The sequence below is a fragment of the Adiantum capillus-veneris genome, chromosome 9 (genome assembly GCF_014529385.1).
Source record: "Adiantum capillus-veneris isolate H3 chromosome 9, ASM1452938v2, whole genome shotgun sequence".
NCBI lineage: Eukaryota > Viridiplantae > Streptophyta > Polypodiopsida > Polypodiales > Pteridaceae > Adiantum > Adiantum capillus-veneris.
The window spans coordinates 116,696,539-116,710,784 of NC_140939.1; the positions used below are offsets into that span (position 1 = coordinate 116,696,539).

Genomic DNA, 14,246 nt, shown 5'->3' on the forward strand with positions numbered 1-14,246 from the left:
AGGCGAGTTACCTCCAGAGCGGCCAAAAGATCATACCATCAACTTGATACCAGGGAGTACCCCTCCAAATCGATCACCATACAGAGCGAGTAGAGGTCAACAGAAATAAATCATGAGCGAAGTCAACGACTTCCTGCAAAAGGGCTTGATCTTTCGAAGTTCTCCGTCCTTTTGTTAACTAGTGCTATTTGTGCAGAAGAAAGATGGATATTGGAGGATGTGTATAGACTACAAAGCTGTTTTTAAGATTACCTTCAAGAACAGTTTCAGTACCCAAGATCGATCATATACTTGCTAGATGACATAGTTAAAAGAATTGATTTAAAAAAAGATATATACAAGGCCCCCTTTAGGACGTTCTTTGGGTTGTACAAGTTTTTGGTGATGCCATTTGGGCTCACTAATGCTCTTGCAACGCTCAACAGGATGATGTACATGATTTTTTGAAAGCATTTGCAGCATGTAGGCACATTCTTTGATGATATTGTTATTTTCTTCAAGTCCGAAGAAAAACATAGAGAGCATCTGTCACGAGTGTTTAGAGCATTGCGGGAACATAGATTGGTGATCAATAGAAAGAAGAGTGAGTTAGCATGGATTCAACAAAGGTTGAGGCTCTCAACAATTGACCTATATTGGGGAATGTACTTGAAGTGAGGAGCTTCTTGGGCTTATATTTTTACTGTTGGTGGTTCATTAGACAGTTTGCAGTGATACCTTCGCTGTTGCATACCTTACTCAGCTAGGGTATTATTCACTCGGGTTCCGTTACAGATCACAACATTTGAGTGGCTTAAGTAGAAGTTGACTTTAGGGCTAGTGTTGATCCTACTAGACTTGCAGAAATCTTTTGAGGTGTACTGTGATGCTTGTGGGAGCAGTTTGGGTGCGGTCTTGATATCAGACGGTCATGTAGTTGCTTACTTCAGTCGGATGCTTTTGAAGGTTGCGGGGGTTGCACATATTTATAACTCTTGCTCGGTGCAGACTTTATAGCTTACTCGGATCATAAGAGTTTGAAGTATTTTTTGTCTTAGAAAAAGTTGTCAAAGAACAAATGAGATGGGCAAACGGCCCTTCTCAGCCTCATTTTCAGATAGTCTACTTGAAGGGCTAGAAGAATGTGGTTGCAGATGCTTTGTCCCGCAAGCCACATATATTTGCTGTTACAATAGTGCAACATCAGGACTTCGATGAGATGTGAGAGCAGTACGCTACAGACCCAGATTTCAGTGAGATATTCGATAGGGTATTGAATGTGGAGACAATTTTAGGGTATTCTCTAGAGAAGGTGCATGCCTAGCTGCTTTTGTCTCCTCTATGCCTTATCTCTTAGTGCTGCTTTTAATTTCACTTCTTAGCTTGAGTATAGCTAAAAAATATTGGAACGTGCTTTATTTCTTGAACTTTCTTCTACTATATTTGGGTTGCTACTCTAAACCCTCCAAGTAGCTGAGTTTGTGGCCTTTTGTATGCTGATAAGCTTGCCTAGCTCCCATGTGTCCTCTATACTTTCTTTGGCTTAATCCCTGCACTTGACATGCAAGGGCCTTGTCCTCTGTTGTTGTTTCTTCTTTAGGGTGGTATTGATGATTCATGATTCATGTTGGTGTTCTGTCTTTAGAATGCATGCAATGTTCAAAGAAGGTGATCGGGTTTCGTTGAAATTTGGCCAAAGTTCTCTCAAATAGAGTTCGAAGCAAGCTTCTTTTTTTTCAAAAATATCCTCAAGGTAGTATGGGCAGCTCAAGGTGGTCCATTCTATCAATCAGGTGTGGTTTACATTAGAACTACCTTCTACCACATTATAAACTAACTGAACTAACTCATGATTTCCACCTTCTGTATAAGAGATGGAATAGGTGCTTGAGTTAGAATAGATTCTATACAAAGAGGGGATGACAGGTAGTGGCTTAATGACTCAATGTACTTACTGAAATTCAAAGGTCTTCCTACAAAAGATGCAGAATGGGTGGATACAAAGTTTATGGAAACCTATCTTACCATTTTCAATCCTATGGAGGCTTTTCAGGTAGGATCAGTTGACTAAAGCTGGGAAACTATCACAACTCCATAATAGAATGGATTTCCTTCTATTCTTTTGTTACATCGTAATCCTTGTTTACACATAATACGTCTTTCCTTTTTGTGTTAGATAATGTGATCAAGTACAATTGGATTATGAGGAGTGCAATAGATAAGATAGATAACTAGTGAATTATCACAAGTAGTGGTGAACCCCCACAAGGAGTACTTTTAAAGAGCATTTGTTTGAGTACCATATTACTTAAGTTTTTACTCATATCAGGCTTTCCATGGATTGTGTACTTTTGCATTGTTTATCTTTTGGGGTTTTTACGTTAGAGACACTCTTGTGTATTGCCTTTGGGTGTCTTTTGGAAAGTAATATCAAGGGCACCAAATCCCATTTTTTCAACAAAATTGAGAGAAGGTTATGCATGGTGGATATGTATCTAATGCACTGGTCGGGCCATGCAGGCCTTATCCAAGCAGACTCACAACTGTGTGCATTGATCCTGTAGTCTCTCTTACCTAACAATAGCATGTCCACATGGCACATGGAGCCAATGTGCATGTGATTGTCAGTTATTGGTGAAAGATTCTACACGCAATAACCAACTGAGAAGGTTATCCATCAATGGAAAAGGATAGTCCTTCTTGGAATTTGATTGAGAATATTATAAGCTGCGTAGAGATTTGCCTAGTGCCTTGTGACATGGACACACCCTGTCCGGCTTACTTGGTTCCTCAAAACTTGCTGCAAGGTAGCCAACTCCGTTAGATATCTCATCTTCTTCTGTTGGTGTAACCCAACAAGGTCACTGGGAGTCTGGATAACAAAGGGCCTGATCAAACCATGTCATGAACCATGAGACGGTGGAAGCCCTTTAAAACTGGAGCCTCCTGAGTGAAGAAAAAAATAGACAAGGTCAAGAGAAGCTGATGATGTTTGTAAGTGGACAGGTGGCAGGACACAGCTGAGAAGTCTTCTTATTTTAAAAGGTCTTATGAATGCTATGAATTGGAAATGGATTACCTGAACTGTCTTTGAATATACTCCAGTCAGCTTAAAATTTTCTTCAAAACATGAGTTATATATAGAGAGTCCTGTGTTTTTAGAATGCAAAAAATTAAAATATAATTGTATGAGAGTGCTTCAAATCCATTTGAACACTATAATGTGAACAGCAGTAGTCAATTGTAGATTTGTAGAGCTATACAATTAGCATACATCTTTCTAAGCCTAAAGTAATTAGCCTTCTGTTTTGCTGTCTTCTCAATTTTGTTGGGATCCAAGGGCTTATGAATATATATTAAATATTGTTGGTCTAGGCCCTAGAGGTAGTATGACTGCGTTTTGATTGCTTTACCGAGGTCTGGCATTCACAAGCTTTCTTTTGAGCTTCACTTCGTCTTTAGGAACTTCTGGCAAGATAAATGGATATGAAGACTTTGTGGATGTTTCAAGGGAAGTGATGAAAGGCCGAAATCCACCTCAACAAAAGGAGGCTGTTCGAAGTGTTTTACTTTCCATACTACCACCCGGAGCCCCTGCTACTGTAATGACCTTATCTCTTCAGTGATTTTAACAGCATACTTTACATGCCAGGAATTTTCAATATTGTGTGGAACTGGTTTTATTGCTATAAAATAAAATGGGGCATTATTTTCCCTAAGCATGGATACATGGCACAATTTTTGTGTAGTGATATTACAATAAGTGAAAGCATGTCAGCAAGCCTGTATTCACTCTCATAGGAACTTTTATAAAAGTTGCTTCTTGTGTATGGTGTTTCAACCCTTTAGATTTAGTAAGTTTTTGGATGCTTGATCTTTTCCGGTAGTCTTTATCTTGACAGTGGGCATGGAGATGGGCCTTCCTTGATATTTGACAAGTAGAACCAGTAGCGCAATTTTTTTTGCCTTGGTGAATCATATTGTGTCATAAGTGGACAAGCAGGAGCTAACGGTGGTGAATTTTACGTTCTAAGGTGAGAGAAGGCTTGTTTTACACTGCATGAACGATTTAAATCTTTGGCGAGCCTTTTACCTAGACTGCTGGCCTTCTCAGCCATAAAAGCCAGAAATTCGAACTCCTTTGGCACTTGGTTGTAAGTCGTAGCTAGTAGTTCACTGACAAGAAAAACTCTTGGAGGCGTCACTATTATGCCAGAGTGAGCTCCATTAAAGTTGAAGGGTCTGAGACACTGTGCCTGCTGCCACCACATGATGATGTGCCATCCAATGACGTGACTCCGCTGACATGGTGGAAATGTGAGGGCAGAAGGCATGGCAGCATGCTGCTGTGGCACACTGGTGACATGGTGGATGATGATAATGTGGTAGGGTGGTGATGTGGAACCAGAGGACATGGCAGCATGCTGATGTGGCAGCAGTGTGCTAATAGCCTGCTATGGCAAGGAATACCACTGATGGGGTGAGTACTCTCTCAGAGGATTTATTCCCTCTCATGCAAGGTGGTACATATTTTGAAGTGTTTCTTTAAGTTTCTCAAGTAGATGTTTCAAGTTTGTGTGGTTGCAGTCTTCTACAGTTCATCTATTGCCTTTTAGATTGCTGGTGGCCAGTTTCTACCGTTACACATCCACTGTCTAGGAATGTTGGTACAATGTCCAAGTGAAAGACATTCCCTCTCGAGATATCTTAATTAGGCCGTTGCTTGCATATATTGTAGAGGTGTGCGAAACAATTCTCAACCTGCAAGGTAGGGGGTACCAGCTGGATTTTATTCAAAAAATCCAGCATTAGAGGAGTAGATTCTCTCTTCATTTGATTTTCCAAGGCGGGCCAGAGAGAAGACGTCAGACTAAGATGGCGCAAGCAAGTGGTAGAGAGGCAGACCTGCGGTGGAGAAGGAGGAGGAGAGGAGAGAGGTGCATGTCATGTGCATGAGCAGGGGAGCCGGGAGGAGTTTCTTATTTAAATCTAATGGTCGGGATTTCCAGCAGATCAATGCGGCTGCTCAGCTGCTCTAGACTAGCGCAGGTAAGGCCAAAGTGTGCTCCACACGGGCTCGAAGCTTGGCACCCGTTTTACTGAAAACGGATGGAACTTTTGATGATGAGGGTGCTGAGAAGGAATCTTCAGATGATTCCCCAAATAAGTTGAGAGTGAAGCCAGTAGTTAGTAGAGCGTAGTATTGACGACTTCTAGAAAACTGTTGGATTTATACGAAGCCCTTCAAGAAAGTAGTGAAAGGAGTGTATCCAAGACTCTAGAGGAGGCAATTAGTTTGCCAAAATCTATGAGAAGTTGAAGGAACCACCATGCTTGGGTGGGAGGGTGCTTGTTGGTCGGAAAAACCAGCCATGTCAAAATTGCCCTGTGGCACCCCAAACTGGCCCGGAATTGCACTAAAACCCTTGCTGCATGCCTATGTTACCATACATGGGGGTTGGCATCATGCCTTGCATACCCCCAAACACTGTTCCTTTGCTAGTTTTTAGGCGCATAACTAGCCATGCTCTGAAGCACTAATCCACCTCCGAAATACCCAGGATATACCGTGGGTGGTGGAAAAACGTGTTGCATAGCTTGGAAAGTGGTTCCCTATCCATTTAATGCAACATGCAGACTCTGAAAGGTGGCTGGCTGAACTGGTAAAGCTTGCGGAATAGGCGTCCTAACCACCTGTTTGTGGACAGAAGGAACTTGTCTTGGAGCCCCACGTGACTTCGCAACATGTGAGTGCTCCCCGCCCTGCTGGGACGCACTAAAGGGACCTGGGCTTGAGCCTCAACAGGCTCTACTACATGAGACGGTTTCCTTGTCTGCTGTGGTACTGGCGGCGCTCGCAGATATTCCATAAACCTAGGATTATGCACCAACTGAGAGAACACATTCACAACAGCAACCAATTGTGTCGTGAATGCATCCTCGTCTAGTTGCCCAATCATATACCCTTGACCTTGTGGAGCATTCAAATCAACAAAAGGTACAGACAGGGGTGGCCGTGAACTCTCGCCACACTCAAAACACTGGAGGAGGAATAGCCTGTCTGTCCTGTGAGGAGGAACCCTCTTCCCTATCATCGTTTTTCCTGTCAGCCATGGTGTAATTTCGAGTTCCTGTGCTCTGTGTCTTCGCCAAAAACCAACCAAGGCTCACTCTTTAAGGAAAAAGTGATACTGTCCCAGCGACTGAACCATGAAATCGGCCCGTAGGGCAGTAGACTTTAGCTTTCACCCGTCACCCGATTCTTCACTTGATAAACTTTACTCGAACTTCACGACATAGAGAAACTTCGCAAATGAACCTGTAACTGGAATTAACACTTCACACAAACCATGGCTCGGCAGCTAGAGTGCTACCAAGCAGACAGTGACCCTGTAGGCCCCAAAGATTGGTGCCCCTTTCGGTTTTTTTTTTTTATTCTTATAAAACTTGGACCAGCTGTCTTGCTTTTATTCTTATAAAACTTGGACCAGCTGTCTTGCTTTTATTGGGCTGAAAATGGCCTACTCTAGGCCGATTTCGGCAGCGTAACCGCTGTAGGAGGCTTCACAGACAAAATCCCCATGCCGAAGGTGATTTTCCCGGCGCACACAGACACTTTTCCAAACCTGGCGAGAATCTGCAGCATGCTGAATTCTCTGTTTTCTGCCCTGAAAATGCACCAGATCACCTGCACAGTGATCCCATCACTTCCCCGAAGGTCCTGTGGGTATTAGGGATCAATTAGGGTCAAAACCCTAAACCTGCAAAAATAGACAGCAAACTGTATTTTACCGTTTCAGGCTCTGTTTTGCGCGCCGGTTGCATTTGTAGCAAGCTTTCCTACTCCCGCACTTGTAGGGCTACTTGCCCTTTGAATTGAATGAGATTTCTCGCGTGAAATCTCTCCGAGTTCACTTGTACCTGCGGAGGATTAGCAATTAGCTATTTTAGTACCTCGACAAGAGGCTCTTGCCTCGGCATACGCGCATGAACCCACACAACTATACATACAAATGGAAAGCCCTCGAGCGGGGCATTACGATTCTATATTCAAAGGGGAGAGGGAGCGGGGCATTACGATCTTGTATTCAAAGGGGAGAGGTGTGCGCAAGAGCGGAATCATCGCGCTACATAAGACAAGGGAGAAGGCAAGCTTTCCATTAAAGCTGTGATCACGTGCACCCACTACTCACACACACTGGAGTTCACTTATGAAGTCAAAATCAGCCTCTACTCTCAAAATGGGTGCTCCCTCTTCAAGCAGACTTGGAAAAATGCTCAGTAGCCGCCAAGTGTCCACTTTGCCTCTTTTGAGTTAAATTCCTAGTACCCACCAACTTATAAGTGTCGCGAGGGGCCTAAATGACTTTGAACTGAGCGTAGACACCCTTTTACTGCCCGGATTTCAGTGCGAGCTGGCCCGACCATCTCGTGGCGACTTGCCCTTCCGGATTGCAGGTGAAACTCTTGGTCATCGGCCATTTCACACTGGCCACACAATGTCCGTCCATTTGTGACTTCAGAAAGAGGGTCCCTAAAATTAAATAAAAATCAAGGGAAAGAAACCAACAACTAAGGTTAGTGGTTGCCACAGCCTTGTGACTCTCTCTCTCTCTCTCTCTCTCTCCCTCCCACACAAGCCATTAGCTCTTTCCCACACATGCCACACTCCCCCCCCGGCCCCTGCCCAGGGACTATGCCACAGAACAACTGGTATAATGATGAGTGCAAAGATCTTTATCAACGGCTGCGTGCGCAACAGACCCTTGGGGAGATCACTGATCGAGAAGAAAGACGCCATATGAAGATACTCACACGCAGAGGAGGCACGAGCTAGAGCTATACCGTTTATTGAGTCATGTGTCTCTATCAAGAGAATGAGGTCCCGTCCTCTCATCACCTCCTCAAGCATCTCTGGATGTGCCCATAGATCCCCATTGTAGTTCCAAACCGCAATGTGGATCTCCTCATGTGTCTCATCAACCGTGAGTCCCTATGCGACGGTCTTGCCATCAATGATGGTACCATCTCGGTATACCGCCTTCTTCCCTTCTTTGCGAACTTTTTTGACTCTCGCCATGCATGCAAGATAGTGGTCTTGTTACATCTTTGTGAGGTAGTCGTCGAGGTAGATACTGCAGCCCTCTCAAGTTGGCCCTCTTTCGGATGAATGAGGTTCGAGACTCCTCGGAGGAAAATTGGAGGATAGAGGGCTCTTTTTGAAAGTCTTTGCCAGCTCTCCAAACTTTGGAGAAGGGTAGCTCCTCTTCTTCCTTGTACCCAAGTTTCATGCATAGGGCTTTCCCATCGCTCTTGGGTGTGGATCCCTCCTTTTCTTTGATGCTGGTCAATCGTACATTGAGGCGGCGAGCTTGTCGCGTCTTCTCTTCTTCAATGGTTGTGTGTATAATGAGAAACTCATCTTCTTGGGCTTCCACTCTGGCCTCTTTTTTTGATATTCTTCTTGACTACTTTGACCCACCCACCCTGGTGGCCTCCAGTTTTTCGTCGATGCTTGCCGTGAGAGCTTTGGTGATCTTCTTTTGGAGGGCTTCGTTGGCTTCCGCTTTGATCTGTACTGGAAAGGGGGCAGCCTGCCCATGGTGAAGCCATGCGTCTGGAACCATGATGTCATCTGTGTATACTAGCATGAAGTGTCCCTCTGAAGAGCTAACTGTTTGGAAGACTCAAGGGCCAGTCATCATATCTGTCTTTAGTAGTATCCCACAAGCTGTGCACAAAGGAGACTGATTTGGTAAGAGCCTCTATCTCCATAGGAGGGGCAACTAGCTCTGCTCGAATGATGGCATGGGGTACGGAGGCCTTGGCTTTGATTGGTCGAGAGATCATAGATACCAAGGGCCTCTCCATACGTCTCCAACCATCCTGGCCTACAGAAGGTCCCCATATCTGCATCCCATACAACATAGCTGAGGCTACTAAAGTATCTAAGAGCCATAACTTTGTCGGAGGTTCCTGGAACTGAACCTGCGAACACATCCTCTCCAAGCCTCCCAAGGCCGCAAAAGCTCTAGTCAATCCAGTCTCTGCTGCTCTCCCCAAAGAAAACCTCTGCCCAATGAAGACAACCTCAAGGTAAATGTGTGCATCTGTATACTCTACAATCTCCTGACCATATGTGAAAGTCAGTGCTGATCTCCTGATCCACTGTGGTATGGTGTTAAACACCATAACCTTGGTTTTACCAAGGTTTACAGACAATCCACTATCCTCTGCAAAACTGTGTAATGCATCCAACTGTCACTGCATACCCTCTTGCGAGTCAGAGATCAACACAATATCATCAGCATATAACAACAATGGGATCCACGTCCCTACCAGCTGGGCACCTCTATCACCCTCTCTATCAATGTAATCAGACACCTCATCAACATACATACCAAATAGAGTTAGGAGACAATGGGCAACTCTGTTTCACACCAGTGGTGGAGTGAACTAAATGAGATATCCCCTCCGGGGTGTGTACATGTCCCATCACTTATCTGTATAGAGCCATAATCCCCCAAATCAACACTATGGGCACCCCCATCTCCTACAGTCTGCGCATCAATCGAGCTCTCGGTACCATGTCAAATGCTTTGCGGAAATCCACAAAGCTAGAATGTATTCGTCTCCCATGTGACGTGCCCTCCTCAATGATTGTTTTGAGTGTCAGAATATGATCAAGAGTGGAGAAACCCCTCCTGAAACCGGCATGGCCCTTTGCCCGTACACCCTCACCCTCTGCCCAATTACTCAACTACTGCTCAAGAATGGATGCATACAACCGTGCCAATGTGTGCCCAACCATAATAGTGCGGTAATTCTCAGGCTCTGTAGGATCATTTGCCTTGAAGATAGGCACAGTAGTAGACATTCTCCAAGTCTCAAGTAACCCCTCACACATGGTAGGATTGAACGACACTGCAAGAATCTCTCCCAACATATCTCTAGCATATATAAAGTGCTCTGCTACTAGACCATCATGATCATATGCCCTGCTGATCCTCATCTTGTCAATGGCTCTCTTTACCATCTCAATGGTAAAGAAGGTGCTGGTAGGTGGGCATGGCTCTGTAGGATCTAGAAGGGCGTCCTGTCCAGGAACTGTCTATAACGATGACGCAAATTGGCCCCACACAGCAGGAGAAGTAATCACTGGGGGAGGGGAGTGCTCATGAAAGAATCGCCATGCCTCTCCTGAGTCTCTACTCAAGAACAACTAATACAAGTGTCGCTCGGTCTCGGCCAAGTCAGCTCGTTTCTTTCGTCGCACAAGGCGCTGGGAAGCAATTCGAGACTGTTTGTAAGTGATGACTCCTAAAAGAAGATCCCTCTGAAGCTGGGCTCTCATGTCTCTACACTCCTCATCGTACCAACTATTCTAGGGCATGCTCCCAGAATGTTGCCTCCGACCCGGCTGAGCGTGTGGGTATGCCTCTGATTTGCACCATGAAGTGTCTCAGTCAGTAAAGTGGTGCACATCTCCGTTGAGAGGCCAGGACCAGCTGCGCATAGACGGCTATAGATCTCTGTATAAACCGAGTCAGTCTCTGGTGTAAATGTATAACAGGTATGTGACATGCCTCCTGATGTCTTGGCATGATCCATTGCTACACCCACTAGTCTGGCTCCCACTATGAAATCTTGAATACAGGGAATAAAGCTCAGCTGTGCCATAACATAGTCCACTGTACTGGTCGCGTGTCTATGTGGAAAGCACATGAAACCGGCTGCTCCAAGAAATCGCTGTAAGCCATTACGTATGGCTAACCCATGTGTAGTCGTCATCTCCGTGAGGTATCTCCCATACTCCGTCTGCTCTCTGTCATGTGAGCATCTGTCAAGCCCCAACTCACCCACCTCCAGCTCTCTAAGCATCTCATCTGAAGTGTTGTAGAAGATTGTTTAAGGATTGTCCGTTTAGGCATTGAAGTCCCCTAGGAGGATGGTATCACCTTCCCTAGAAAACTCCCATATATCATCTACTATAGAGAAAGGCGATCGTCCTCTGTATGCAACATATATTGACATACTGGGGGGAAAGTAACATATGGCAATGTACAGAAATCGGCTTGTGTCAGCTCTCAGCCTCACCCACATGTATCTAGCATGATCATCTCTCCGTACAATATATAGTAGTGGCTATAACTCCTCCCTAAATAGCACTGCTACTCCTCCGCAACCTCTACTCACATGCTCAGATCTCGCGACTGTTGTGTGGGCTGTCTCCCATCTGTATCCCACCACATGTGGCATAAGCTGTCTAGTGGCCTGATGAGTCTCTGAGAAGAAAACAATGTCCCTGTCTCTGAAACTGCCGCTTGCTCTTCGATGCGAGAAATCTTTTTGCATAGGTTCCTCTTCTCCTCTTTCCATTCCTCCATTTTCGAAGAAAGGTTGCACTCATCTCTTTCTTCCACTCCTTCACTTCAGCCTCAAGTGTTTATATCCTCTTGTTGGTGATTGAGAACTTCATGTTGAGAGGGAGGCGGGCTTTAGCCACTGGGGAGGCCATGTGAAAGGTGTCAATGGGTAGGCCAATGGAGGGAGACCATGCCAATGGGCTGCCCAATGGAGTAAGACCATGGCGTGGAAGCGGGAGGCTGAGGGGGGCGGGTGGCGCGAAGGGGAAGGGGCTGGCAGCAGCGCGAGAGAGAAGAAGAAGAAGAAGAAGAAGAGAATTTTAACCTCGTAGGAAACTATCCCAAGAGACCTTATAGATCTATCCAATGAGGAAAGTTGAACTCTAGACCTGTTAATCAAGAGGGAAATGGCATAACCAATCTACCACACTTGGGTGATAGAAAGGTTATACCATTTTCCTCTTCTTATTAGAACGCGCATGCCCGCACACACACACGAGAAGAAGAGAATTTTAACGTCGTAGGAAACTGTCCCAAGAGACCTTAATGAGAGATGGCAGCACGTGAGCAGGTGGGGGGGGAGGCAGCAAGAGAGAGAGAGAGAGAGAGAGAGAGAGAGAGAGAGAGAGAGAGAGAGAGAGAGAGAGAGAGAGAGAGAGATTTTTATTGGTGTCAATAGTTTCGGAAGCTTTTCCCACCAACAAAATGGTCAGCTGAAATCAATGCAGCTATTACAGTTCCCTTTTTCTACTGGCTTGTTGGACCATCAGAGGTAACAATCTTTGCTGCATGACCTACTTACACCTCCATGTGAATTTCATGAGTCGTTTTTCCCTATCAGCTGATGGAGGTTGAGGTGAATGGAGTCAAACAGAAAAGTGGTGTTCACATCAAGAAGTGCAGGTCAGAGTGCCGGCATGTGTTAGTAAATTGTAAGACCTTTTTATGGCCATGGTTATCATTTTATGCATGCGTCTGCAGCAGAGTGTTTCTTAAAAATAAGTTGGAATGCAGGTACATAGAGTACAGTGGATGTGTGGGAATGTGTGTAAACATGTGCAAACTCCCGACGCAAGATTTCTTCACAAATGATTTTGGCTTGCCCCTCACAATGAATCCAAGTTGGTTTTCAACATTCATCTCTTTATGTATGCATACGCCGTAGCATTGCAGGATTGAGGTTCAGGCTCAGTAGTTCTCTAAAAAGCTGCGCAGGGTCTTTGTTCATGCCATCTGAGTCTCTACCTGATGTTATTTGCAGATTTTGAGGATATGAGCTGTGAGATGATTTATGGCCAGCAACCACCCCCAATTGAGGAAGATCTGGCTTTCAAGCAACCATGCTTTTCTACACTCTGTAAGTTATCAGCTATGTTCTGTTCTCCCTTGTGTATTGAATTACAAGACACTAGTGCTAGATAATTATTTCTCCCTTGCATGTATGTACCTCTATTGTTTTGTATACATGGATCAAAATATTTCCGACAACATGGTGTTCCCCTTGGCGAGGTCACAATTTAACACCTGCAGTTTGTGCTTAATCTTCATATTAATTTTGTATAGTAATCTTCATATTAATTGCAACTTCAAGCCCATCATTACAGTCTAAAGATAGTTTGTCATGTAATGTTGGATGCTAATTTACAAGGGGTTCGTCTATTGCACAAAATAATCAATGTATTTGCCTAGAAGATGGTGGAGTGATGGGTGCTTAAAAATTTCGGTTTTTGGGGTTGATGTTTTGTTTTGGGACATGACCAATCAAGGGGGCGCCCTTCTGATAGTTGTGAGCAGCCCTTAGCTTCAAACATAATGTATGATGTAATGCTAAATGGGCTCTTTTAGGTATTATGAACCCATTCTTATTGCATGGGCTTGCCTTGCTTTTCATTTGAAAATTAGATGGTGTGGCCAAGCAATGATACAAATGACCTAGGAAGATCTCAAGGCAGAGTGATTGACTCTAACCAAATTTTGACCAATTGCGAGTATTGACGCTGAAAGTTGGGTTGTGCCATTGTCTTCTGAAGTGATTTTTTGCTATTTGATGTGCATCTTAAGCTTTTTTCTGTGATCCTTACAATAGAGACTCTGAATGGTCATCAAGCAGCCGTAATAAACCACAGCCTTTGCTTTACAGGTCCTGTTGCTAATGAGAACAGCAATGTTTGCCCCAAAGTGCGGCTGTAGAAGCTGTAACAAGATGTACTCCCTGGGTTGAATGTCATGACTGCGTTGGACACGAGGCTAGGAGATGGAAGATTACCTTCTCGAGAAGCAGAGGTACTCGATTTGAAGACATTTGCAGATGGATAATAGTGGCATCTTCATTGCTTGCAGCAGGAAAGCCCAATGCACATATTTATCTGGCCTGGGGTCATCGTTTGTAAGATACGAATGTTCATTTCTACTGTACAGCACGTTTACTATTTGTAGTTGTACTTTAAACTAAACAACAGTCTTGTTGTATTATTACAATTTGCCATATGTATCCATGCATTGAGAATTTGAGTATGGTTTTTCATTGCCGTTTTTTAAATGATTATCAGCAGGTTTGTTTATCGATATGGCCAACATGAATGGTGTAGGTTCTCACACTTTCTGCCTTCTTATATATGTCTAGAGGATGTATAGGTAAATCATAGAAAGTGTTCCCTACTTAGAAAAGACCCAGGCCCTTGTCAGTGATTGTAAGTGAAACAGCCACCGGCAAGGCAGGTCATCTTATGCCTTGGGGTTGAGGCTGGGGGGGGGGGGGAACTGATAATCTCATATTTCCTACATAGAAAAGGGCCAGGCTCGTTTCATAATTGTAAGTGGAACAGCCACCGGCAAGGTGGATCATCTTATGCCTTGGGTTGAGGCTCTAGGGGAAACCCGATAACTTCATATGAACAATGC

At 44.5% G+C, this 14,246-nt stretch overlaps 1 protein-coding gene across 3 annotated transcripts in view; it reads left to right on the plus strand.

Moving 5' to 3' along the window:
• The window catches only part of LOC147451044 (beta-carotene isomerase D27, chloroplastic-like), a 52,946-nt gene extending 39,087 nt beyond the window's left edge, over positions 1-13,859 (plus strand). Inside the window, exons 2-7 of one of the 3 annotated variants that reach the window (XM_086519990.1) lie at positions 3,442-3,581; positions 12,025-12,117; positions 12,187-12,248; positions 12,360-12,493; positions 12,607-12,702; positions 13,486-13,859. In XM_086519990.1, the coding sequence (XP_086376116.1) occupies positions 3,442-3,581; positions 12,025-12,117; positions 12,187-12,248; positions 12,360-12,493; positions 12,607-12,702; positions 13,486-13,535 (575 nt within the window). In that variant the 3' untranslated portion in view covers positions 13,536-13,859. Of the gene's footprint in view, positions 1-3,441; positions 3,582-12,024; positions 12,118-12,186; positions 12,278-12,359; positions 12,494-12,606; positions 12,703-13,485 lie in introns of all 3 variants that reach the window. The other 2 variants (XM_086519991.1, XM_086519992.1) reach the window with 2 other exon arrangements.
• The last annotated feature ends 387 nt before the right edge of the window (positions 13,860-14,246 follow it).